General features: G+C 41.7%; 1 protein-coding gene across 1 annotated transcript in view; it reads right to left on the bottom strand.

Annotated features, from left to right (window-relative positions):
* SLC22A3 (solute carrier family 22 member 3) overlaps positions 1 to 27,127 on the bottom strand; it is a 127,573-nt gene that overhangs the window by 26,194 nt on the left and 74,252 nt on the right. The window contains exons 3-5 of the mRNA XM_004449796.5: positions 26,742 to 26,896; positions 24,969 to 25,137; positions 24,031 to 24,148 (exon numbers count right to left, since the gene is read on the bottom strand). Of these exons, the coding sequence (XP_004449853.2) occupies positions 24,031 to 24,148; positions 24,969 to 25,137; positions 26,742 to 26,896 (442 nt within the window). The remainder of the gene's footprint in view (positions 1 to 24,030; positions 24,149 to 24,968; positions 25,138 to 26,741; positions 26,897 to 27,127) is intronic.

The raw sequence follows: 27,127 nt of genomic DNA, 5'->3' as shown, positions 1-27,127 counted from the left end.
TGGGAGAGCATGTGAGATCACAGGCAGTGGACAGCAAGTCCAATGCCATCTGCCGACTCGTAATTAGTGGTTCTTCCTGGAACCTGGGCTTGAGAGGGAGAGGATGTGAGCCTCCCCCCCAGCCCCAGCAGGAGAGAAACCGCTCATCCGTGGTTGCTGTGATGGGCTGGGGAAGCAGTGGCAGCCGCACTGCCAGCCTGGGAATTTCCTCTGGTTTGTTCTCAGCTAGGTGGATTTACATCAGACACCGTGTTTCACGAGCAAAGATGACGACGGCGCTGAGGAGAAGGGGGTTGATCTGTTCTTTAGTCCACCCCTGGGATTTATTTTTTTTTTTTTTTTTTTTTTTTTTTTATTTTATTTTTTTTTATTGACTTTGTAATAATATTACATTAAAAATATATATGTGAGGTCCCATTCAACCCCACCCCCCCACCCCCCCTCTCCCCCCCCCCCCCAACAACACTCGTTCCCATCATCATGACACATCCATTGGATTTGGTAAGTACATCTTTGGGCACCTCTGCACCTCATGTACATTGGTTCACATCATGGCCCATACTCTCCTCTATTCCATCATGTAGGCCCTGTGAGGATTTACAATGTCCGGTGATTACCTCTGAAGCACCATCCAGGGCAGCTCCATGTCCCGAAGACGCCTCCACCTCTCATCTCTTCCTGCCTTTCCCCATACCCTTTGTCCATTATGTCCACTTTTCCCAATCCAATGCCACCTCTTCTATGTGGACACTGGATTGGTTGTGTCCATTGCACCTTTATGTCAAGAGGAGGCTCAGATTCCACCTGGATGCTGGATGCAATCCTCCCATTTTCAGTTGTAATCACTCTAGGCTCCATGGTGTGGTGGTTGTCCTTCACCTCCATCTTAGCTGAGTGTGGTAAGTCCAATAAATCAGATTGTAGGTGCTGGAGTCTGTTGAGGCTCAGGATCTGGCTATCACATTGTCAGTCCAGAGATTCAAATCCCCTAAATATATCTTAAACCCCAACATTAACTGCACCTCCAGCACATTAGCATGAAAGTCTTATGAAGGGAGATCCCATCTGAGTCCAGATTCATCACACATAAACACCATTTCCAAAGAGGGGCCATCTGCCCTGGTAGTTAACCCCATCGGCCATGACCATAACTCCCATGGGTCTCTTTAGCCCTCAAAGGAACCAATATCTGGGGGTTGTATCTGCTTTATCTGTCTCTCTGACTCTGCTCAGTTGTGCATGAGGGCAAACCTTCTGCCAGCCTCCAGACTCTTTTTTAGAAACTCGTAGCCATATAAACTCATTTCTCCTTTCCACTTCCCCCTTACTTTAGGTCAAACAGCATTTTAAAGTCATGGTATTTTATGTAGACATGGATATTCTGCTGATCCGCATTGAACCTTCCGTATAAGGTCATTTTCCAGTTGCATCATCAGTTGGTAGTTGATAGTGGTCCCTCGTTGCCAGGGAGGCTCATCCCCGGGTGTCATGTCCCACGCTGGGGGGAAGGCATTGCATTTACATGCTGAGTTTGGCTTCGAGACTGGCCACATTTGAGTAACATGAAGGCTGACAGAAGGAAATTCCCAGGCACAAAGTTGCTCTAGGCCTTGTTATTATTTTGGGTTTATCAGCTCACAAGCATAGTCATTAGTATCAGGGGCTCACTGTTGAACCCTCACTCCCTCCCGGTCCCCACCACTGTACCTGGGAGACTGTCGCTGCTCCCCTAGGGACCACGACAGAGCACCACTGTCCGGGAACCCAGTACCCCCCCTACTGTGGTTTTTAATTGTTGCCACTATGAGTATATCCAAACATTACCATGCACCCTGGACATATGTTCTGTACAGCTCCCTGTCAGTCATATATCATCTGTCATTGGTATCCCATACCAGTATCCCTCCATTGCCATTGTTGAAACACTCTGTGATCCAGAACTCCCCGAAATTTGAAGCCCAATATAATGTCATGGTCCCTTACTAGGGAATGGCATATAGCGATGAGTTTAAAGGATAGATAAAGAACTTGGATAAAGTTAGATAAAGAACTTAGATAAAGAATGTTGACTTGAAAAAATTCCACATCCTATTTTTTTTTTCCCCCCCCCCCCCCCTAATTATTCAGCTTTTCTTCACAGGAGTCCTAGACCACAGCAATGTATATATATAATATACAGCACTCCCACACATCCACCAGAAAACCTTTTCCCTTCCACAGTGATACTCTTACGCCCTATTCATATCATATTTACTTAAAGTGATGTACAGAGTCTGAGACATTAGCTTTCTAACAAGGTGACATCTGTATTTACATTATGGTGCATACTTTAGGATACACAGTTCTTTACATTTTTAGTTATCCTATGTTTTACATTATGGTTTACATTATCAGTCTGTCATCTCCTATATGTTATGGTGTAATATTACATGTTTTATATCCATCCTTGTGTACTCTCAAGAAACTCCTCTCTTACCCCCCATTTACTTTGGTTCCACACATTTAACGTCCATTTTCCCTTCCACCTTAGTGCCCTCAGTGATAGCCAACCTCCGTTTCCTGAGGAGCCACTTCCAGAGATAGATGGAATAGTGTTCCACCCCTGGGATTTATTCAGCCAACAGATCCCTGAGAGGTCCCCACAGGCGCCATTCTCTAGAAGCTTCTAATCTCTAATCTCTGTGTGTGCATGAAATGTTATTTCAGGATTTTGAGCTCGCTTTCTTGGGGGACTAGGAATCACCCTGAACGTTAAAGTATTCCTAGGTCTTAGAGACGTGCCTCAGGAGCCAGAGGGCTTGGGCAGGGCAGGAGGAAATCACCAGTGGCCGCTGCTGTCACACCCACGTCCTCCCCCAGCTTCCCACCCAGAGGATGACCTCGTTGGTCAAAGGCCACCACCAGAAGACCCAGCAGCACCCGTCTAACGTCACGCAGCTTCGGCCAGCTTCTGGGTGGGAACAGCGCTGCCTGGTACTCACAAAAGAGAAGTTGCCTGATTAGCCATAGAGCTTTGGGGTGTTTTTCAACCTCATTTTACTTTAAAACAAGAGTGCGTAAAACATTTGCCCTACAAGAGCTACAAGGTAAAGAAATACCCGAAACGATCATACCCCTTCACACCAACTGGGTTATTATTATTTTTTAAATGGGAAAGAGGAAGTGATGGCGAGGAGGAGGAGGAGGAGGAACCCGCCTCCATGGCTGGTGGGATGGAGAAATGGTGCAACTGAGGTGAAGCAGTTTGGTGGTTCCTCAGAAGCTGACGTGCTGTGTAGCATTGCCATATGACCCGGCAAACCAAAAGAATTAAAAACGGGGAAGGGACTCGAACAGACATTATCCACAACTGCCAAAAGTTGGAAGCAACCCAAGTGCCCAAACAGAAGAGTGGATAAGCACGATGTAGGGCGTGCACACAGTGGCATGTCATTCTGTCGTAAGAAGGAATGAAGCTCTGGTACATGATACAACACCGACGAACCCTGAAGATGTCAGCTGATTGATATTAGCCAGACACAAAAGCACGAATACTGTATGATTCCACTTACAGGAAATAATGAGAATATGTAAATTCATAGAAACAGAAAGAAGATTACAGTTTACCGGGGGCTGGGAGGAGGGGGGGCAAGGGGAGCTTTGCTTAATGGGTATAGAGTTTCTGTTTGGTGGAGTGGGAAAGTTTGGTAATGGATGGTGGTGATGAAAGTTCAACATTGTGAATGTAATCAATACCACCGCCCTGTGTGCTTGAAAGTGGTTAAAATGGAAAATTTTGGGTTGTATATATGTTACCACGATAAAAATTCCTTAAATTATGAATGCTTTAAATTGATAATTATGAATTGAAATTATGAATCATGAATGTTTGATGCTTATTAAAGTAGTTAAAAATCCCAGTCTTCTAGAGCATTCTCTAATCCAAACAAAATGTAAGCCACCTATGTGAGCCACGTAAGTTTACATTTTCTAGTAGCCACATTATAAAAGGCGAAAGAGAAACAGGCAAAATTAATTCTAATAATTATTTCATTTAATCTACCATATCCAAATTGTTATCATTTATTTTTATTTTTATTTTTTACTTATTTTTAAAAGATACTTAGATGACATAAATGTTACATAAAAAAAAAATAAGGGATTCCCAAATGCCCCACTCCCCACACCTCCTAAGTTTCCCCACATTAACAATCATGAGTGTGGTACATTCATTGCAATTGATGAACACATTTGGAGCACTGCCAGGAAGCATGGATTATAGTTTCCATTGTATTTTACACTCTCGCCCACTCGATTCTGTAGGTTATGGCAGGATATATAATGTCCTATATCTGTCTTTGCAATGTCATTCAGGACAATTCCAAGTCCTGAAAATGCCCCCATAACACACCTCTTTTTCCCTCTCCCTGCCTTCAGCATCTTCAGTGACCACTGTCTCCACATCAATGATATAATTTCTTCCATTGCTAGAACCCCAATAACTCTATAGTAGAATACCAGTAAGTCCACTCTAGTTCATATTTTATTCCCCAGTCCTGAAGATTCTGGGATGGTGATGCCCACTCCACCTCTAAATGAGAATGGGCTTCAATCCCACAGGGCTGATGGATGGGACTCTCCTGTTTGCAGCTGTAGACTCTCTCATTCTGACATGTACTCAATATAAAATTATAAATGAGATAGTTTGTGTTCTTTTCCATACCAAATCTTTGCAATCCACTGAGTGATTTACACTTATAGCACATCTCAAGCTAACAGAACAAAATAATGAAGTCCCTCTCTCGTTCCCACTTGACTGGGCAGGCTGCCTACAACAGCAAAAAGTACATCTAGCTAAGAGGTCCCACAAGGGACCCAAAGGGCCACGGAGACATTAGCAAAGGTTAACGCAATGCAGCTGTGGGTCACGTGTTGGGACATTTCTTCATTTCCTAAAAACGAAGCTGAGATGTTTGTCTTTGTTTTATTTTGGGGGTCATGGTACTAAAACAAGGAAGGAGAAAGAAGAGTTTTAGAACTGCCCTTGCAAGGGCCTTGCAAGGAACTTGGAACTTGCAAGGAACTTGCAAGGGCAGTTCTAAAACTCTAACCCTAAAGACTCCAAACTTGGGAGGAAAACACACCAAAAATTGACATTAGTGGACTGAATTGAACATGTTCCTCGAACTCCCCAACAGTCCTGGTACTGGTAAATGTCAATAATCATTCTAACCAGAAAATGTCAAATTGAGAAGAATGCCCTATCCCTCGCACTACAGTCGATTGTGTGGATAAATGAAATTCTCCATTCTATGGAGAATAAACCAAGTATGGAGACAAACTGCGTATCTTTAAGTCACTAGTTAGGAAAGGGCTTTTTTGAAGAGGAGCTAAAGCTTGGGTGAATGACTTAAATCATCTGCTCTATCACTAATAAAAATCAAAACCACATTTCTCCCATCAAAAGAATTTTCACCCATCCAAATTCTTATGGTCATTTTCTTAGCCTTCTGAGTGCTTCAGAAACTATTTTAATAAAAACATGGTCTTTAACATAAATTAAACTTTTCAGATGGCCTTTCTCCTCGCTAGCTGAGGGAATATTTTCCTTGCCCACACCTCAGCGCTATCTTCTCCAGGTGCCCTGGAGTTTGCAGGATTCTGGAAAATCTACAACCTTACCCGGCTAGATTCCGGGCGGCTGTCTTTCCGTATGGGCCTGGGCGTATATGTCCCCTCTCCTCGGTTGGCAGCCCTATCTGGTTGGCCAAGCGCAGGCAAGGTGTCACCAAGCCTGGGTCTCTCAGGTTTCCAAAGCTCCACGATGGTCAGGGGCCAGCTGAAGATGATGGTGCCAGAGAGCCAGCAGGTAGGGATTGCGGGCCCCAGTATTCCTGTGAGCCTTTGCTTCAGGAGAACGGGGTCCCTCTCTTATTTCCCTTCACACAGCTCTTACCAGGCTCAAGCAAGCTGGCATCACCGTCTGGGGCTCCCCAACTGCTTGGCTCTTCTAAACCCCACAGCTGTGGGCTGGCACTAGACTGCTGGCTGAGCTCATGGAGAGTCACCCTCGCTCCTCAGTTTCTTCCATTTTCCAAGTGTTCCAGTGAGTTTCCTCCCCCCTGGGCTCAGTCCTCCTCCCTCTCCCCCCCCCAGTATGTCTGGAAGCTGTGGTTTCTGGGAAATGGGTCTTTGTATATATTGTATGTATTTTTATATATACAATATATACTGTGTATGTATATATATAGTATATGTATATTTTTTACACATAATATATTACATATACTTTTTCCATAAGAAATCTATAAATTGTGCTTACATTTTGCCAAATAATTATTTATTATCATTTTTTTACTAGTAATAAAGACAAAACTTCTCTCGTCGGCAGTAATAATCTGAACTGTAAAACACTGATCATCCCAAGTCAGTGTTTCTCCCACATCCTGCATTCTCATTTACTAGAGATCTGTGGTAGTCATTAGCAGAGTTTGCCAAATATTTTTGGTCCACAGACGCCTTCCCTTTCCCTTACAGACACATGATAAGCCTGCACTCTTGGTCTTTTGGGTCTGGGTGGGCCCACTTAACCAACTCTGCGCGTGAAGCGCGTCCAAGGCCTTCTAGAACTTTCTCTTCTGCAGTGGTTCAAATGGTGGCTTCTCTGTCAGCCTGGATGAAAGAGTGAGAAATCTGTAGACTCAACAACCCCCAATTAATCTACAATGTGTAGCAAGAACAAGAAATAAGGATTTGTTGTTTTAAGCCACTGAGCTTTTCTTCCCTCCCCCTTTAACCACTTTCAAATATATATTTCAGTGGTGTTAAGCAACTGCGCTTGTGGTAGTATCTGCTACACACATGATCTAGCCAATCCCAGATCATGAGAGTCTATAGATTTCTCAAGTTGAGAAGAAAAAAACCTTCAGTTCACACCCTGCTCATAGGAACTTATTATGGTAGTGCTGTTTCTATTTTGAAGTAAATGAAGATGACTCAACTTAAGTTTTGAAAATTGCAATTTTTCTAAGATTGGTGTTTACTTCTTACCATGAATAGTCCTTAGAAATGCACACCTTTAAAACTCTTAAAAAAGAAATGAGGACTGTTTTCCTGCATTTTCACATCCTAGGCGTTAATCAATTTGCCACAGAAATAAACCAAAAAACTGTAACGCTAGAAAAGGTGGCATTGGAGTGGGAAAAGTGGACATGGTGGCTGATGGGTAAGGGGAATGGCAGGAAGAGATGAGATGTGGAGGCACCTTTGGGACTTGGAGTTGCCCTGGATGGTGCTGCAGGGGCAATCACCGGACATTGTAAATCCTCACAGGGCCCACTGGATGGAATGGGGGAGAGTGTGGGCCATGATGTGGACCATTGACCATGAGGTGCAGAGATGCCCAGAGACGTACTTACCAAATGCAATGGATGTGTCAGGATGACGGGAGTGAGGGTTGCTGGGGGGGGGAGTGGTGGGGTGGGGGTGGTAGGGTTGAATGGGACCTCATATTTTTTTTTAATGTAATATTTTTACAAAATCAATAATTAAAAAAAAAAACTGTAACGCTGAAACAGAAAGTCCCCTGGGTAGAACTGCCATTCCATTGAAGACTTCTTAAATAAGAGTTTAGGCCTTTGCCTCGGTGGTAAAAATATTTATACAATCAAGTTTCAGTCTCTAAATAGATGTCATGAAGGTATCGGTAGGTCTGAAAAATTATTATCTCCTTACGTTTATAAATTGTGTTCATATACCTTATCCCCTTTGGAGATGTAAGGGGGGCCGATAGTACTATCTCAAGGAGTAGTAATTTTTTTTTTCAAAAAAATGTTTGAATATTTGGGGAAAGGGGGATCTGCCTTTCTAGTCCCTTCTGATTTTCAGGCTCAGAATAGAACTTCTGCATCATTTCACTGATGAACAGTTAGAGAACAAAGCTCAAAACAGAGAAAATGTGCTTTAGAGGATGGTAAGTGTTGGGAAATTTTATTCACAAAAACAAAATGATTTTTAAGACCAGTGTGTGAAAGTGACTATTTTGTGTCTGGGTAAGGATTTGGGGTCTAGAGGATACAGCTTATTAGTCACAGGTGTGCTTCCTTCACTGGTAATACCTGAAAAGCCTGGCAAACATCCTAGACAACCCACCACACAGAAATACACAGTTCAGCCATTAATGATTGGGTTCGTGAAAAATAATAAGCAGGTATTACATTGAGAGCTAATTTTAATTGAAAAGGGAGCTTGATAAATGATGAATCTGCTTATTAGCTGATGCTGGGAAAATTGCCTCAGTATAAAAAAAATAAGGTGGATCCCACTTCACACCCAGAACAACAGTGAACTCCAGATGAATTCAAGGCCTGAATGCGGCAGTCAAAGCCAGATGGCTAATAGGAGAATCTCTTCGTGGCCTTTTGAACAAACCCCGTTAAACAATCAATAGGCAAAAATGTAGATTGAATTGACTATATTAATTAAGAGAATTTTGTTCAATGAGGAAAAAATAGAGCTAGTGGGCAGCTGAAAGTTTCAGGTGGTTTTTGTGGTGTCTAAAACCAACGAGGTATGAATGCACAACATTGTGATTAGGCTAATAGCTATTGATTATACACTGTGGATAAATCATATGGTATCTGAATATATCTCAACAAAACTGCTTAATAAGTAAATAATTGTGCAAGAATAGCCAGAAATAGCAGCTATGTACAGCAGGGGAAACATAGATTGGGAAGTGAAGAATTTTCTTGTTCGTTTTGTTTTTTATTATGACTGAAATAATGAAAATGCTCTAATAATGGACTGAAGTGATGAATGCACATCTACGTGATTATATCACGTATACTTTGGATGAATTGTATGCTTTATTAATAAGTATCAATAAAATTGACTTGTTAAAAAAATAAAAAAATAAATAAAACCAATGAGGAGTTAATATTGTAAATACAAAAGGATACCATTTTACACCCATCAAAATAGTTATTATTTTTAAAAAAAGGTAAATAGCAAATGTTGGCAAGGAAGCGCACACTAATTCAAAATGTTAATGATGAGAAACTGTGTGTGTGAGGGAGGGCTATATGGGAACTCTGTACTTTCTGTATGATTTTTCTGTAAACCTAGAACTGCTCTAAAAATAAATAAATAAGGAAATAAATAAATAAAGGAGATCTTATAAATCAAGGGTAGAGGGGGAAAAATACCAGAAAATCCAATACAAATGGACAAAGAGATAGGGAGGAAATTCTCAGAGGTGCCACCCTACAGCCAGGCTCATGGTTGACAGACTGAATCTCTCCAGTAACCGGAGATTACACCCTCAGGAAATTGGTGAAGACGAGAAAATCGGGAAATAACAAATGGGAGTCCTTGGAGAGCCCACCTGGGAAGGGACACCAGCGCAACTCTTCTGGAGAGGTCCAGCGTGACTCTGTAGCCCGTGACCCAGCAGTTCTCCTCCTACGCGTTCTATTCCAGGGAAAAGCTCGCGAAGATCCAAAGGGGTCAAGCATGAAAAGGTGGATTACAATTACTGGGGGCATCTGAGGGGCCTACCATCCGGAGGATGGATAAGTGAAATACCGCAGATGTGTGCTGATGAAAACCACGCAGCAGTGGGAAAGAATGCGTTTGCCCATGCAAATTAACTTAACACATATTGTTAAGTGAAAAAAGAAAGAAACATAGACTGTAGCAGCACAAGAACATTTATGTTACTTAAATCCATCAGAGAGACCGTTTTACAGATATTGAAGGGCACAAATCAAACACATAAGAGTGGAAAGCTTTTGAGGGGAAGAGTGGGCATCATAAATGAAGGAGAAAATAAAATGGAATCAAACACAAGAGGCACCTTGTCCAGCCCAAAGAAGATAGTGATGAGCTTGACTTCACACGTGAAGAAAGGCAAATCACAAATGCACCCTCAGGCAGGGTAACACAGAGGACACCATGTTCAGATTTGCACACTGTCCAAATTTTCCTTCCTTCTGTATCTCAGAAAGTCCTTGGTTTCATGTTTATTTATTTGCATTTGAGAATGCTGAAGGAACTTTTACTAAGGAAAGTCAAGTAAACTGAACAATTAAAAGAGCAGTTTCCAAGCAGTTCAATAAATATCACAATCCTTTGGTGAGTTCTGAACTTGGGTGGTGCTCCCTCTTATGGTTTTTGATTTGCCAAAATATTGTCTGCATATGGTTACTTATTGATCACTGGTATATCCTTTATTGCTCCATGCAGAATGGCCATTAAAGAGAGATGAGACACTTGTACATAAAAGCTGTGAATGGGTGGCGTGACATCATCCCTAGATTGAGATTCTAAACATGGTTGATAGTGAAAGGTGTGTAGTCAAATGACTGACTCTCTGGATTGTGGTAAGCTGCGTTCAGGTTATACAGTGTTCATAAATTACTCTAACTTTGAACCATGTCTTGCTTTATCATATTCCAACAAAGATACAAATTAGATTCTGCAATTAACAGCTTCAATTTATTGCCTTTCTATTTATACACAAAAGCCCTTAAATGAAAACATGCTGGGTAAAAAAAAAACTACTTAAATGGTTTCAAACACTACACAAAAGATTTGAGCTACTCTTCAACTTTAAATGAGAGGACAATTCATATTAGTTTTATAAAACTTGTATAGGATGGAAGTGTATACAGTTAAATAGTTTATAGAACCATTAGTAGAAGAGAGATTGAAAACAGCCCAAAAAGAGAAAAAGAGAAAAAGTAAGAAATGCGCCCACAGAGAACTGGAAAAAATATGAGAGGAGACTTGAACACGTTTGGAAACATATTTTTTAAAGTGAATATTACACAGAGGTTGTTTAAAAAGGAAATGCTTTGAACACGATGCTCAGTAACTGTTGGAAAAAATGGAGGAACAAATGATGATAAATAACTGTTACAATGTGTGTTTCAATATACTTTGGTTTCTGGGACAACTGCATTTCAGTTACATTAAAGTGGTGTTTCCAAATATGTAGTGAACAAATAAAATATTCTATTCAGATTTTAATGTGAAAAATATTTTCACTGTGATAATTAATAATTGCCCTGTTGAAATTTAGAGACTGGTTATTTTTCAGACAACAAAGTACACCAAAAAGATTACAGAATTGTGGGAAGAAAGGGGACTCTAAGTAATGTTACGAGAAGTATATTCAGTTTTTCACTCGATTGCCATCAAAAAGTTTCATCTCTGCTAATTTTAGAGCAGCCTGTGTAAACACAGGCTATAAATGGTTATGACTTGTGGAGTGAATACTTGAATGGTGTTTAGCAAAATTTATCTAAGTCAGGTCTCAAAAAAAATTGTCAAAATCTGGATGACTATACATATTGATCAAAACATATGGATAATTAATCTCCATTTCACTCTATGCCATGAAAGTGATCTTGCTGAATATTCATCCCATAAGCCTCCTTCAATTTATCTCGAGGTCTAAACTACTTGTGGTGTATTGGTTCTGAAATGTAAGGAGGAAAAGAAAACAAGAAATCATCGTTGAGAGAGAGCCAGGCAATTCTGCCCCAACTTGGCCAAGTCTTTCAGCCTAACATTTACAGCCTGGCCTTAAAGGTCAGTGAAAGAGGCAAAAATAATGAACTTGAGTTAATGTTATTGAATCATGAAAAAAAAAAATGAGGGAGTGGATCTTAAAAGTTGTTATCAAGAATTTAAAGAGCCTCTGGGGTTGCTGGACTTTTCCTGAGCACACGGTATAATGAACCTCGAGAGATCGTGAAACAGTTGCTCATCAAATGGAGACTAATCTTCTTGGAGCCCATAGACCACCACCTCCCATCGTTTTCTGAGTGTGGAGGCTTCTGTTTACTGTCAAGGCGTATCAGCTCAGTCGACAGAGAAGGCTTGGTTGCAAATGTTTTGGGGGCTTTTGCAATCACCATCTCCAAGGATCTACAGCTCATGGGGGCAGATCTGCCACCCAATCCTTCCATCAGCTCTGGGACTGAGCTTCCATGCGCTGGCAGACAAGAGTCTGCACTGGGAGAGCAATCTGCTGGCCCAGGCTTCTCTCTCTGCTCGTACTCCCCACCCAGCACCAGGGAGGATGACAAGTTTTTGTTATTCCGTGAAAGACACTTTTTCTGTATACTTGGTTCTGGCCATTGCTTCCCAACATTCCCTCAGTTCTCCTCTGTTCTTCTGGTAAGGATACAAAGACTCTTGAAAACCTCCATATTCAGACCTCTACTAGTCTGAATACATATTTTTTGGAATGTGAGAAAGGTACATTGACTATTTGGAAAAACCTCAAGGTTTCCTCTTCATCAGGTCCTCTTTCTGTATATTAAATTACACTTCCTTCCCTTCAGAAAGCTCCAAATTCAAAGAAAAAGACAACGTAGGTCCATATTACCTGTTCCCATCCAAGGAACCTAGCAATCCCTGAACATGAAGAAATATTGCTATGGCAACTCCACCCAGGAGATCCTCACCCAGTCGTCTGTTAGATGACTCTTGGTTGCTATTTTTTTTTCTAGGAGTTGAAAAATCCCATGGAAATGTAGTACCTGATACTTCCACACTACTCTACCTGGCTGCAATCTCAAGAGATTGGCACAAGTGGATCTCATTGTATTCTCTCTCTTACTATTTAGCACAACCTCCTCCTGTTCTTATCTACCTGCACATCATCTCTGAACACCAACATTTAATTTAGCTCTGGGGAATTTAATGGATTTCACCTGCTCCCCAGGCAACATCTCTTTTCTTTAGAGTATTTCATGAAGACAGGCAATTTTTCTTGTAGGTCAAAGATGTAGCCAAACAGTACTCCTGGTAATGGCAACTCTGACTCTGAATGATGCCAGGAGTCAGGGTTCCAACATCTTGTGCAGGAGGGAACACTTTCACAAAGACCTAGTATTTTCTCATTTATTCACAGCAGGGAAGCACAGTAATGTGTATTGCAGAAGACGGTTTTGCTGAAAATCCAAGAATGAACTAACGGCAAAGAAACAAGACACTTGAAAAAGCTGACCATCTTTTTCTGCCTCCCAGACAGAGCATGAGGATTTCAAAGGAGGTATTAGATAGCCATTCTCTTGAAAAATGCTCAAAAAAAGAAGAAAGACCAAACACACTCCTCCATTCTAATGGAGAACCAGAATTAAAATAATTAGGAACTTTTGCAATTCCCCCAAAAGAGAGCAACCAATATTAATGCTAACAAAATAAGCCTGTGTGGCTTATTCACTTTGTTTTGTAGTTTAAGTTTGCTTATGATGTCAGCAGGGCTTGGACTACAGCAGGAAGAGTCAAAGGCTTCCTTCCATATAAAAGGGATATGGGGATCCAGAGCCCTAAAGAGTAAGGTTGAAAATCATCCTCTTAAAAGGAAAAAAGGGAGGAGTCCATTGATTCCAAGATTACCATAGAGCGGCTAATTGAAATGGCTTGGAAAGTCACTATGTGGGGAAGTGGATTTGGCTCAATGGATAGGGCATCTGCCTACCATGTGGGAGGTCCAGGGTTCAAACCCAGGGCCTCCTGACCCATGTGGTGAGCTGGCCCATGTGCAGTGCTGCCGCGTGCAAGGAGTGCCATGCCACACAGGGGTGTCCCCCGCATAGGGGAGCCCCATGTGCAAGGAGTGCGCCCCGTAAGGAGAGCCGCCCAGTGCGAAAAAATGCAGCCTGCCCAGGGTGGCGCCGCACACACCGAGAGCTGACGATGCAGCAAGATGATGCAACAAAAAGAGACACAGATTCCCGGTGCTACTGATAAGGATAGAAGCGGTCACAGAAGAACACACAGCGAATGGACACAGAGAGCAGACAACTGGGGGTGAGGGGAAGGTGAGAGAAATTTTTAAAAAGTCACTTTGCCCAGCTTGGAACCCACATAAATCCCCCTGTGAAAACGGTGTGCTGGAATTTTGATAAGAGGGAAAGGAGAGTGAGAACGAAAGGGGCTTTAGGTCTGAAGGCTGACCAGGCACCAGAACTAATTCCTCCAAGGAGAGGAGCCACTTAGAAAGGCGGGGCATGCTTGGGTCTTCTCCTGGGGACTCAACTGCTCCAGAGGTTGGATTCATAGCAGCGGCAGTCCCTGGAGAGAGCAGGTCCTCGTCATCAAGAGGGTACCGGCTCCAGGCTTTTGAAGAGTATATGCCTGATGTCAGGACAATGGATGAGTGGGCACATGGTGACAGGCTCCTACTTTTGGAGGAAAGAACAAGCAGAAATGATGCAGGGGGGCCTGGGCCCCAGTCAAACAGCTTCAGAGCTAGACTGGAAACTAGGAACTGAGGAAGAAAGAGCTGAGGACGCCAGAGGAAGCTTGCCAGGTGCCTGGAAGTCTAGCATTTGCATGTGATATTGAGAACAGTCCAGCAAACAAATTGCATATACCTCATCCTGTCGTCAGGCCAGGATCCCAAGATCTTCCACGGACACGAGGGCCCAGGGAACAGGCTCGCAAGGCCAACAAAGTGTACGCCCTGGGAATCTTCCTCTGAGCATAACTGGGGGAGCAGGGACCGACAGAGGGGGGGACTCACTTGTCCCATATTGCCCAGGACCTTCTCAGTTTTAGCACTGAAAGTCCTGCGCCCTGGGGAGCCTCTCAAACCTGGGCAAACTGGAGAATTTGCCCTACTGGTCAGCATCTGAGAGAAGTCCTCCTCAGTAGTTCATTAGTTGTCCTGTATTCTGGAGATAAAATAACTTCTTTTTTTTTTTTGAGGGACCGGGACTGGGAATTGAACCTAGGAGCTCGTACATGGGAGGTCGGCATTCAGCCACTGAGCCACTGACCTGGCTCCCTCATTTCTGTTTGTTTGTTTCTGCACTGTTTGCTTATTTTGTTTTTGCTTGTTGTTTGCTCATTGTTGCTCATTTTTGCTCGCTGTCTGCTCCTTGTTTGTTTTCTTTAGGAGGCACCAGGAACTGAACTCGGGACCTCTGTTGGGAGGCAGGTGCTCAACTGCTCGAGCACACCACTACTGCAATTACTTTTTTTTTTTTTTTTTAAAGATTTATTTATTTATTTAATTTCCCCCCCTCCCCTGGCTGTCTGTTCTTGGTGTCCATTTGCTGGGTCTTGTTTCTTTGTCCGCTTCTGTTGTCATCAGCGGCACGGGAAGTGTGGGCGGCGCCGTTCCTGGGCAGGCTGCTTTCTTTTCACGCTGGGCGGCTCTCCTCATGGGCGCACTCCTTGCGCGTGGGGCTCCCTTATGCGGGGGACACCCCTGCGTGGCACGGCACTCCTTGCGCGCATCAGCACTGCGCATGGCCAGCTCCACACGGGTCAAGGAGGCCCGGGGTTTGAACCGCGGACCTCCCATATGGTAGACGGACGCCCTAACCACTGGGCCAAAGTCCGTTTCCCATGCAATTACTTTTTAGTCGTGTGTCCTCGGACACCAAGATTGATGAATATTTTCAAGCTTTAACTTGTGCTAAAATGAAAGAGCTAAGATTTTGACAAAGGCATAGCCTGGTTATTCCAAGAGAGATTCTAGAAGATGAGACCAAGTTGGCGAGAAGGCCCTGTGTTTTCCAGGGTTCCTCACTCAAAATCCCGCTCTTTGGTGAGGCATCCCCCAAATTTGCCTGGCCTACTCCACGACTGTAATCGCATTCTTTAAGAGATAGGTCATTTGGATTTCTAATTCAATTAAAGCCATATGATGCTCTGGAACATCTTTGCCTCAATATTTGTATGGTTAAATTAATGTCTACTGACCTGAACGATTTTAGGCTAAATTCCTCTGAGTAGGAGGATCTTTTTATTTAATTGCAGAGAAAAGGAGCTCAGGGCTCTTGACATACGCTGAATTCAAATGTCCATATGACTGCTTTTATTCCTCTTTTATTGTAGCAAAAAACTTGTTTCTCCTTTTGTACAATATAGTCCTATTTTTAAAAAGTGAAAAAATATAAACTAACTAATTAAAACAATCCATTTAAATATAGATCATTAATGGAACTCAATCTATTTCCAAAAATGTATTTAAGTGAAGTACTATTAAATTAACCCCCAGTTCCAATGATCGATTTGGGAGATCAGGTGTCCTGACATTTTGCATGAGTTCAAGGATATTCTAATTAAAGCTAAGATGATGGCATCCATATTTTTATGTGGCATTTGAAGGATGAGAGCATTTCTAGTAGAATCGGTACCATTCCCTTAGTGAAGTAAAAAAATGAAGATTGATCTCTCTCGGGATAGAGTAGTGTATGAGTTTCTAGTGATTTGCATTCTAATATCCTTTATTCTTTTCTAGACTCACACCTTTCTTACTCTTGACAGGGACACTGGCTGAGTGCCCCACTCAGGCATTCTCTGGAAGTAAATGACATTCTCTGGATCTCATGAAATGAATTCCATGCAGACAGGTCTCTAATCTCAACTCTGAGAAAACCATGAGATACAACCATAAACAAAATTGGCCCCGTAATTGGAGTAGAATACCAAATAGCTCTGATGAGCTTCATTAAGGTCAGAGCCAGGATATGGCTCCTTTTTTTCGGAAGAAAAAAATTATATTTATAAAAATTCCCCCTTTGAAAGGAAATGTCAGAAAGAGACATTTCCAGAGCTGGAAAGTCCCTCTCTGTAGCAAAATTGGTGTTTGTTGTGACAGTTCATTAACATATAGAAGAGATGGCACCTGTGATGAGTTGGAAGGCTCTCTGGTGACCATGGTAATCGATTAGACTGGCACTTTCTAATGAGGCTTCAAAAGCTTTTTAAAAATATTGCTTATTTTCCTCAAATTTCGTCCTTTAAAATTTTTTATGATCGATGTTTTCATAACTCCCTCACTTTGTCTGAAGTGGATTTAATCAGCAAGGTGCCTCCCTGCTCCTCATTAGCCACATCAAACAACACGCGTTTTTGTGAACACAGAATTTTTCCCACACAGAACGTTTGCAGTCAATGCACATTTTGTACGTTGTAATATTATGAAATGATATTGGGGAGGCAGGGACTGACAGAGAGGGGAACCCATCAGCACATACAGATATTGGTGGGAGTAACTGAAAAAATAAGAGTTAGCGATCACAATGTTTCATTCTTTTTGGAAAGACAGAGGGAAACCATTCAATGAATTCTGAGTTTAAGGTGCTTTGGGACCACTTAAGAGTATTTGGAGAGAAGTGGATGTGGCTCAAGCATATGTGTCTATCCTATGGGAGGTCGTGGATTTGGTTTCAGTACCTCCTAAAGAAGACAAGCAAGACACGATGGGCCGGCACAGTGAGCTGATGCAACAAGATGACACAAGAGACACAAGGAGAAAAACATAATGAAAGACACAAGAAAGTAGGGACTGGAGGTGGCTCAAGGGATTGCGTGCCTCTGTGCTCATGGGAGGTCCTGAATTCAGTTCCTGGTGCCTCCTAAAAAAGGAAGATGAGCACACAACAGACACGGGGGGAGGGGGAGAAATAAATAAAATAAATCTTTAATAAGGAGAATTTTTTAAAAAAAGTATTTGGAAAGGTACCTTGGAACAGGGGTATTGCTTGTCTGGTTTCTGCATGACTTTGGAAATAGACATTTTATATAACCTTAATAATTAGGTAAGCTTCCTCATCTCAAGTTTTTATGTGGATATCTGAAATTGCTCTTATCTCCTTGACCAGGGTAGCTTGGGAAGTGTCTGTTCTGGTCTGGGGCCTCCTTTTTGGTTTTTACTTCGTGATTCTTGCTGCACAGCAAATGCACTCAGATGGCTTTTCTTGCTTCAGGCCCTTATCAAGGTCTTGTTTTTCCTTGTGCAGTTACTCGAAGTACAGTCTTTAGGATAAAGCCGTTATCAATCGGAAACTTTTCTGTTTTCATCTTACTCGATCTAACAGCCACGAAGCACACTTAGCCACATCCTCTCGGAAACACCTTCTTGCCTTGGCTTCTGCTTTTGGTTTTCTTCTCATTTCAGTGGCTACTTATCAGTCTCTTTCCGGGGGCACTTCCTTTTCTTTGCCCAGCCTCCACGTGTTGCCTTGCCCCAGGCCTCTGATGAGGGTTTTTTTTTTCTTTTTTTTCTCTCTCCTTTCCCCCCTCCCCGCCCCCCAGTTGTCTGCTCTCTGTGTCCCTTCGCTGTGTGTTCTTCTGTGACCGCCTCTATCCTTATCAGCAGCACCGGGAATCTGTGTTTCTTTTTGTTGTGTCATCTTGTTGTGTCAGCTCTCCATGTGTGCGGCGCCATTCCTGGGCAGGCTGCACTTCCTTTCACGCTGGGCGCTGTCCTTATGGGGCACACTCCTTGCGCGTGGGGCTCCCCTACGCGGGGGACACCTCTGTGTGGCACGGCACTCCTTGCGCGCATCAGCACTGCGCATGGGCCAGCTCCACACGGGTCAAGGAGGCCCGGGGTTTGAACCACAGACCTCCCATGTGGTAGGCGGACGCCCTAACCACTGGGCCAAGTCCGCTTCCATCTAATGAGGTTTTAGTCTTTTTGTATTTTGGAAATACATTAAACCGTAGGATCATTTATATTCAAGGTAAGTCTAAGGAATCCCTCGGGGATCAGAAAGCTCAAATTTCAGTTCTTGATGTCCCCTAAACATGCTACCACGGGTTATGTCCATCAGTGTGTTCATGCATGATATCACCAAGGGAATATCTATACTCATATTTTAATGAGCTACAGATTAGCTAGGAACAATGAGCTGTATAAGCATACCATAAAAATGAGGAAATTATAGTCCAACCTTATGGGTTTATTGGGCCAGCAGAATATGAAATATTACTAACAAATATTAACATATTCAATTAGTATCAGAAGTTCTTTGTTAACTAAAGTTGTAAACTACTGTTTTCCATAAGTATATCCCATGCAAAGCTAAGGCGGAATGGAAAAGGAGGAACCTTTACAATAAAGGCCTGGGAAGGGAAGGACCCTTATCATAAAGGCCTTTAAAATCCTTGGGAAAAAAATGAAGCCAAAAATGCTGGCACATTTACAACCTATGTAGTCACATAATCCAGTTCAGTGCAGTGCAGTGACCACAGATGTTCAATCAGCACATCAATGTACTATTGACAAATAATGCTGTATAACAGCCGCAAAATCTCAGCAGCATAAAGTAATAAGCATTTATTGAGCTCACACGTTTGGGGGTTGGCTGGGGAGCCTACTGATGTATGTTTGTTGGCAGGGGAAGCTTTGCTGGGATAGCTCTATTCCAAATATCTCTCAGCTTCCACCTGGGACCAGTAGGATAGTCTGGGAATATTCTTCTCATGGCAATGGCCAAAGGGCAGAGATCAAGCCCAACCACAGAAGCACATTTCAAGCCTCTACTCCAACACATCTGTTAACATACCTTTGGCCAAAGCAAGTCAAGTGGGCACCCAGAACCAAAGAGCAAGAAGTATATTCCACCTACCGTGAAGCCAAAGCAAACTACATGCAATGACCAACATCACTAGAGCTGGAAAGTATTTTCATCCCATGGAATTGATGGGCGTGGAAGTGAATATTTCTGAACAATAATCTCATCTACCATGATCCAATATCATCTAAATAACCAACACATGTGTTGAATCACTAAACTCTACTCTGGCAATGGAACCAGTGCAATTATGAACATCTGTATTAGTTAGCTTTGGCTGCGAGAACAAACACTCCCAAACCTCAGGAGCATTCTGGGACACATTTAGCATACTGTAGCATACTGAGGACACAGTTATTTCTTGGCCATGTTACACAGAGGGGTCAGCTGCTGGTCAGCTGCTGCAGCTTTGCTCCAAGTTGTAGCTTTTCTCTTTCTGAGACCCATGGTGAAGGAGCAGCAGTGATTTAGGATGTGCTGTTCTTGTGGTAGAGGAAAGAGTGAGAGAGCTGCCAGAAATTCATGATGCCTCTTAAAGCTTCTTCTTTGGAACTGGTGTGCTGCCACTTCTGCTCCCTTGACCCCATCAAGTGGCCAGCCTGACACCACTGAGACGTGTGACCATAAGTCATATGGCAACTGGCAGAGAGGAATGTACAACCCTCTTACAGAAAAGGCACTGGAGAGAGTTGGGAGCAATAACATAAATTATCACAGATGACCCCAGGTCACGACTTGAAAAAGTTCCTAAGAAACAACTAGCAGGAGACCAAGTTCTATCTATCAAGCTCTGATATACCAACAGCTTGAGCACTCTCAAGTATCTGCCCATTCCTTATTCATTTTGACAAGCACACATATTCAGCTTCTGGCACAAAGGCCATCTCCTCAGACTAGCATTCCTATTCAATACATCCTTCACCTAGACATACAGGCTATTGCATGGCTGTTTTAACAATTTGAGTTATTTTACGAATCCCAGAGAAAGATCCTGTTCTTAAACTAATTAATTCCTGTGGGTGTAGTGCCCTTTGAATGCATAAAATTCAGCTGGGCCTTTGATTAGATTACTTGGTAAGATCACTTAAGGGTTTTTTATTGGACTACATCAGTGAGGCTTGAGCCACCCTGGATCTCTACCCTCTTTCTGGGTCTGATACAAATGGAGACAAACACAGAGGGACCCACATAGAGAAAAGGAAGCTGCCATATTACGTTGATCCTGCCACGTGAGGAGGACTCCAGGTTCACCTACAGATGCAGAAAGGCAGAGGAACCCCAAGAGACTGAGAGAGGAGGCCCTGACAGAGACAAACCCTATGCCTGGTCACCCAAAGTTGAGCTCTGGAAGACCGTAGGTTCTGGAGGGGGAGGCAGGGGCCCCGGCGGAGGTCGGCCGCCATCTTGCTTTGCCACATGGCAGGACGTCTGAGAAAGCCGACGCCTCGATTTGGGCATTGCATGGCCTCAGAACTGTAAGCTCTTACCCTACCTAAGATTCTCATTATAAAAGCCAACCCATTTCTGGTACTTTGTATACGTGGCCCATTGGCAAACTATGATAGCCATCATGTGATCATGTAAAGCTGACAGGTTTGGTTAGTAACCAGGTGCAGGGCAAGAACCAAGATACTACAAGTAACAGGTAGGAAGTAATGTCAACCTGGTGCCAAAGAAAAACTTCACATTTACTGGAACATGCAAGAACGTTGCCTTATGAACAAAACCAAGCAGGAAACAGTTATTTTCGCTGACATGACCCCACGGCTAGTGGATGACTACAGATACTTTCAAGGCGTTATGCTGTAGTTTTGCCTGTGCAGTAATTATTGTGGCCTTACATAGTTTGGTTTTTATTTTTTTCAAGTGTGCTTAAGAAAGTATAGTATGTGCGTACTACAAGGTGATAATCCTCAGGGCAGGTGTCCCATAAATCAGTCTTGTTCAGTGGGTACGCTGCCTAGTGTTTAAAATCTCTCCTGGTCTTTGATTCTACCTAATTTCTACATAACTTCCTACAAGCTCAAGTCACTTGCCTCTTTTGCATTGGCTTTTGATTTGGGGGCTTCTCTTTTCAAAGCATAACAGTTACACTCTTAGTATCTTCTGAGAGCCTGAAGTTCTGCATTTCTCCCTTCTAGCTATCCTGTCGGCAGAGTCAGACGACAAGCAGGAATTTTGGCAAATGGCAACCGAGGGACTGGTGAGAGAGCCAGGGTTTATTGAACCCACGAATGGAGTAGCATGCTTGTGGAGTAAGACTGAGAGCAGGCACAGGACCAGCAAGGAACAATCCACCTTGTTAAATGTTTTCATAAAATCCGTCATGCCCATGTCTTCCTTTTATTTCTCATTTCCTAAAACCCAGGGGATTGGTATAATCCTGGTTTGTAAGCAAAATTCATGCCATCTTCTGTAATAGAGAGCATCAGGTCCTTAAGTCTGCCTCTCTAAGAGGTGGCTACAGCTCTTCGGAAGAGAGAAGAGGTGCCAGCTCTCTTGGAGCTTAACTGCACCCCTACGATGATGTGGAAATTGGAGAGGTCGGCAAGGGTGAGCTAATTTACAGGATGATGACGTCTTCCGAAAGTCAAGATTTATGGAAAAGAGGTTCTGTGAAAAGGAAGAGAGGGTGTTGGGCAATTCGGTCTTTGGACCTGGGTGTCTTTGAGATGGGATCCAGAGAGCAGGGATATAAACTAATGCAAATGAAAGAACTCTGTAGAAAGTTTAAAGGAATCACATAAACTTAAGGTCTCAGTGCGATCATAACATCGATATAGGCGGTATTTACTAAAGTCATCACAATAGGAATAATTGATTAGAGACCCTATTTATAGTTACACAAAACGCATAACAGGATCCTGCTGTGATTCTGATGTTGGCCTTCAAGTAAAATACCTGCACTATTGGCACATATGAATTACTGTAAAAAGAGGTACTTTGTACATTATATGATGTTGGGGGGAACATAACGATCTCTGATAGAGAAAACTATGGTCTGGTCTATAATATGCCTGAATTTAGCTATTAGCAAGGTGTTTTAGTAATCTGACTCCTTTTGAAGACAAATGGAGTAGGCAGAAGTATTTTTTTCTCCTAAAGGAATTACATAGCTCATATTTGCTCAATCAAGGAATGACTAGTCTTAGTGATTAAAAAAGATCATGTTGAAAGAAGCCAGTCTGAGAAAAAGGTGATGTTCTAAGAGATTTCAGAATATGATGCTCTGGAAAAGGCAAAATTACAGAGCTAATTAAAAAAATCAGTGATTGCCAAAGGTTCTGGGGGAAGAGAGGAAGGGTTGAAGAGTGGTGCACAGAGCATTTTAAAGGCAGTGAAACTATTCTGTATGATTCTGTAGTGATGGATACATGACATTATGCATTGGCAAAAACCCATAGACCTGTACAGCACACAGAGTGAACCCTAAAGTAAATTATAGACTTCAGTTAATAATAGTGTCTCAATATAGGTTCATCAATTGTAATCAATGCACTATGCTAATGGAAGATGTAATAAGAGAAGAAACTATATGTGTATGCGTATATATGGAGTCCCTCTATACTTTCTGAAATTTTTCTGCAAACCTATAATTGTTCTAACAATAATCTTCATTGTTTTTTTTTTAAATTCGTATTTTATCTTTACCATATATTTTATGATCTGGAGACCTCAAGGTATGTCATTAATCGACTTACAACAGTGACAAATGGTCAACTGAAACCTTTGTAAACACAGATGCTACTGACGCTACAGATGCTACTGACGATGCTTAATATAAAAATGATAAAGAATGTAAAAATCCGAAATAGTCAACCAAGTTCCAGGCGGCAGTGGAAGGTGAAGTGAAAATTAAACCAGCAAAGTGTGTTTCTGATAGAAACAAACTGAATGCTATGAAGAAAACCATGTTACCAGCCTAATAAAGTTTCAGTCAGGATTCATAACTTCCAAAAATCTTCTTTATATTAAACCTGTTATTTTGCATTCACTATTCCCTTAGTCTTTACAGCTAAAGCATTGCTTCACATATTTGTTTACATGTTATTCTTTATATGTGCACATACTTGTTTACATGTTAGTCTTTATATATATAAACACCCTACATTGTATCTTCCAATACAGCAAATCTCCCAAAGGGTAAGGAGTGCATTTTTAATCCTCCCCTGCCGCCCCACCCAATTCATTTAGTTCAGTGACACAGAGGCACCCAGAAAGCTTTTGCTGGAGGGACAGAGGGAGGGAGGAACGGGAATGGAGCAGGCTACCATAGACAAGTTTAAAGGCTGAAATATTATAGAGAGCTCAAGCTCTGGTTTGAATAATAGTATTTCCAAAGCTAAATTTAAAGACCAATCTTTAGACTCACTTGTATGTCAATATATGAATTAATTCACAGTTTGTGCAATCAAGAGATGAATTATTAACTATTATGAGAACTACATTAGGTAAAGTGTAATGATTCAAATAACTTGGAGGAACTATTAGAATACAGAATATAGAAATGATCAACTATCATGCTGATCTTTCTTTCTTTAACACATCAGGTGATTCTTCCCAAGATAAATTTTCTTTTAAGTCAGACAAAAAATGATTTGGTCATATATTTGATAATACGCGTATCATTTTAAGAAGCAAAATTAAATCCCTAAGCATCAAAGAAATTAATTCAGCTACTTTAACCGTATTTGTTATTAGTAATAAACAAGCTTACCTCTGAGTAATTTGGTGAGAGATATTTCCCATTGCATTTAGCAATATACCTTAGGATGTTTAATGCTTTATCTCCTTTCTTCCGAGTAATCAGCCAGCGGGGAGACTCAGGAACCACCCTGACAAGGAAACAAACTTTCCTGATTCATGTCTAGGAATTTGAAAATCTTAAAAGTTTATGGCTAGAGCTTTTGTGTCAAAATGGATCTTGCAATTAGAAAGAAGTTTAGGAGATTCTGAGAACTGATAATAAAGCTCTTGGAAACATTTTTATTAGCAGATTATTTTGCAAGTTAGGGATGGAAGGAATAAAATGCTTTTGCTCATAAAAACACTCAAGGGCATAGCTCTTATTAGACCAGGCTATTTCAGATCATGGTATTCTTACTGACAAATATGAAAAGAGTGGGGGTTTAAGGTACACTGAGGAAAAGATTGAGAACCTGGTTTACATAAACTGATTTTCCCATGTATTAAAATTAAATTCGAGGAATGAATTAAAATATGTCCACTCTACCAAGAATCAAATGCATAGGCCTATAGCTTTTGGATAACTTAATTTTCTGATGCCCTTAACATTTTCTTAGAGTAATATTAATTTGCTTAAGAAAACATAGAAGAGAAGCAAAAAAATTGATTGCATTTACTTTGCCTGTTGAAATACTGGCAGATACCACTTGTTGCCTCATAGTTTTCATGAAGAAGTGGCAAAATAATCAAATGGAAGGCAGTACCCAGAATTTTAAGTTTGGGAATTTTATCAGTTTACTTTTAATGACAATTACCAATCAAATAAACATTCTCCGAACTCATCTGGCGTTTCTGGAGATTTTAGACAATCCCTTTTTTTTGGCTTTCATTTCCACAGTGGTTTGGAAGCACAGATTCTACATCTCTGCAGAGGAAGTATGGATATGATAATGACCAAAACCACATTACCAGTAATAAAGGAGGAAGAGAAAGTTGGGCAGTGTTATGGCTAGCTGGATTCCTTGCCAATTGGGGATGATGTAGGCAATTCCGGGGAGAATTATGATTCCAAGGGTGAAGAACATTTGAATCACTATTCCCACAATTCTCCTTTGTTTTGAGCCTACTATTTCTGTCACTGAAGAAAAACAAAAACACAAGAGGTTAGGAAGCTGAAGGTCAGTTCCAAAATAAACAAATAAAAAGACATTACACCTGTCACATCCATTCAGCAGTACTAGGGTATTACCTATCTCGTAACAATACCCCGACTTCCACGCTTACTGAAATGATGGAGATATGCTTTCAAGATAACGTCTAGGCTTTTCTTTCACTCTCTACTCTGTCCATTATCAAGTGTTTATCATATTCCTCTTACATGATTAGCCCAATCACTCTTCTGGGCACGGCAGGGGAATACAAAAAGATACATGTGTTGCTTTGATGATTTTTTAAAGGTAATTTTAATTACCAAAGCATAATTACAGAAAACTGGCTAAATTTTATCACTGTATCTTTAAAGATGTGCATGTTCTAGTCTCCTTAGGAGATTCATGATGAACATTTGACTCTACAAGTTATAACAAGATAGTTATAACAAGATAGTTCCTATCAAATAAGTCTCTCCACAGTGTTGGGCTTTTCACTGATTGGACAAGCTGGCATTCTAAAAATCATGTGGGCATTTTTAATGCTGGCATCCTTCTCTCTGCAGCCGCTACCCACTAAGTGGTTTCTTCCAGTCTAACCATCTGGGGCAGGCTGCCGTAGTGTTGCCCTCAGATAACAACTTTGGGAACCCCTTAAAAATGCCCCAGAATCCAGTTATCCCTTCTGCTTCAGTGAGTGGCTTCCAACCCCTCCTAGCATTCTTTCTCCTCCACCACCACCAATAAAAAGTTCTTTGAAGGGTCTGCGATGTGGGCACTGCAGTAATGGAACAGAGTAGAAGCCAAAGTGGAATGCTAAGGTACAAGTCCACCATGACTTTCAAAGTAGGTGGTTGGCCATGGACAATTCCAGAAAGATAGCCAAAGGTTGTGACCTGGGCTCTACTAAGTAATATGAGCAAAGAGTAAAAGGGGGCTTTTCTTTCTTTCAAACCCATGAGGTCAAACTTTCAAGTTATGGAAGAAAGTGAAGGTCCAAAAATTAACTTCTCATTTTTAGGTCTTAGCTTACATGTAGTAAAAAGTTCTCCATGGGTATGGAAGGACCAGAGTTAAACAATATTTTATAACATGGGAAAGCCATCTCCACCTCTATTACAGAAATACACAGAAAATGCTTTAAAGTTGTTTCAAGGAGCCACTGAATTTTTTTCTTTTTTAAGAGGTACTGGGGATCAAATCTGGGACCCTGTACATGGGAAGTATGCACTCAGCCACTGAGCTACTGTCTGCTCCCCAGCCACTGAAACTTTTGTAAGAACTAATTTCTAACAAAGCCAAACCAGAAACCACAAGATAACAATATGGTAGCGCTGGAAAGTGATTTCACCCCATTAATGACATCATGATATTCCCTATTTGGTTCCCAACAGATGGAGGCATTTCAGTTTGCAAAGCAACCAGAATCCTGCCACAGGCACTATGTTCTTTGCAGAAATTATCGCTATAGCAACAGTGAAACCTCACACTATTTCATTGTTAAAGGACGCATGACTAAGGTGCTCTGGCTGGATGCGTCTGACCCATCGAACTCAAGTTCTCAAACAGGAAAGAAGGTGTAACAATTTCTTACCAATCACAAAGCAAGTCATCCATGTCCCCTTTCCAAACACACCTTGTAGGAAGCGGAAGATCACAAACACAGGGAAATTTGGTGCAAATGCCACCCCAATACCAGTGACGCCAACACCAAAACAGGATATTAAGTAAACGACTAGTCTGCCATACCTTTTTGAGAGAGAGAAAAAGAGATCACTCTAAACATTTTCATCAATATCATGAAAAAAGCACTATCACTGCAAACGTTGCCAAAAAGTTTTAAGTACAGAAATTTTGTCCTTTGTGTCTTCATCATTACAACGTGAATGTTGTTGAAGATTCCTAAGTTTTGTTTTATAACAAAACCAGGGCAAATAAAACATGGGCTTCTGAAATAATGCATAACAGTTTGATATTATT

Source organism: Dasypus novemcinctus, chromosome 28, assembly GCF_030445035.2.
Source record: "Dasypus novemcinctus isolate mDasNov1 chromosome 28, mDasNov1.1.hap2, whole genome shotgun sequence".
NCBI classification, from domain to species: Eukaryota; Metazoa; Chordata; class Mammalia; order Cingulata; family Dasypodidae; genus Dasypus; species Dasypus novemcinctus.
Note: the sequence above shows the minus strand (reverse complement) of the source record. Positions and strands in the feature narration are given on the sequence as shown.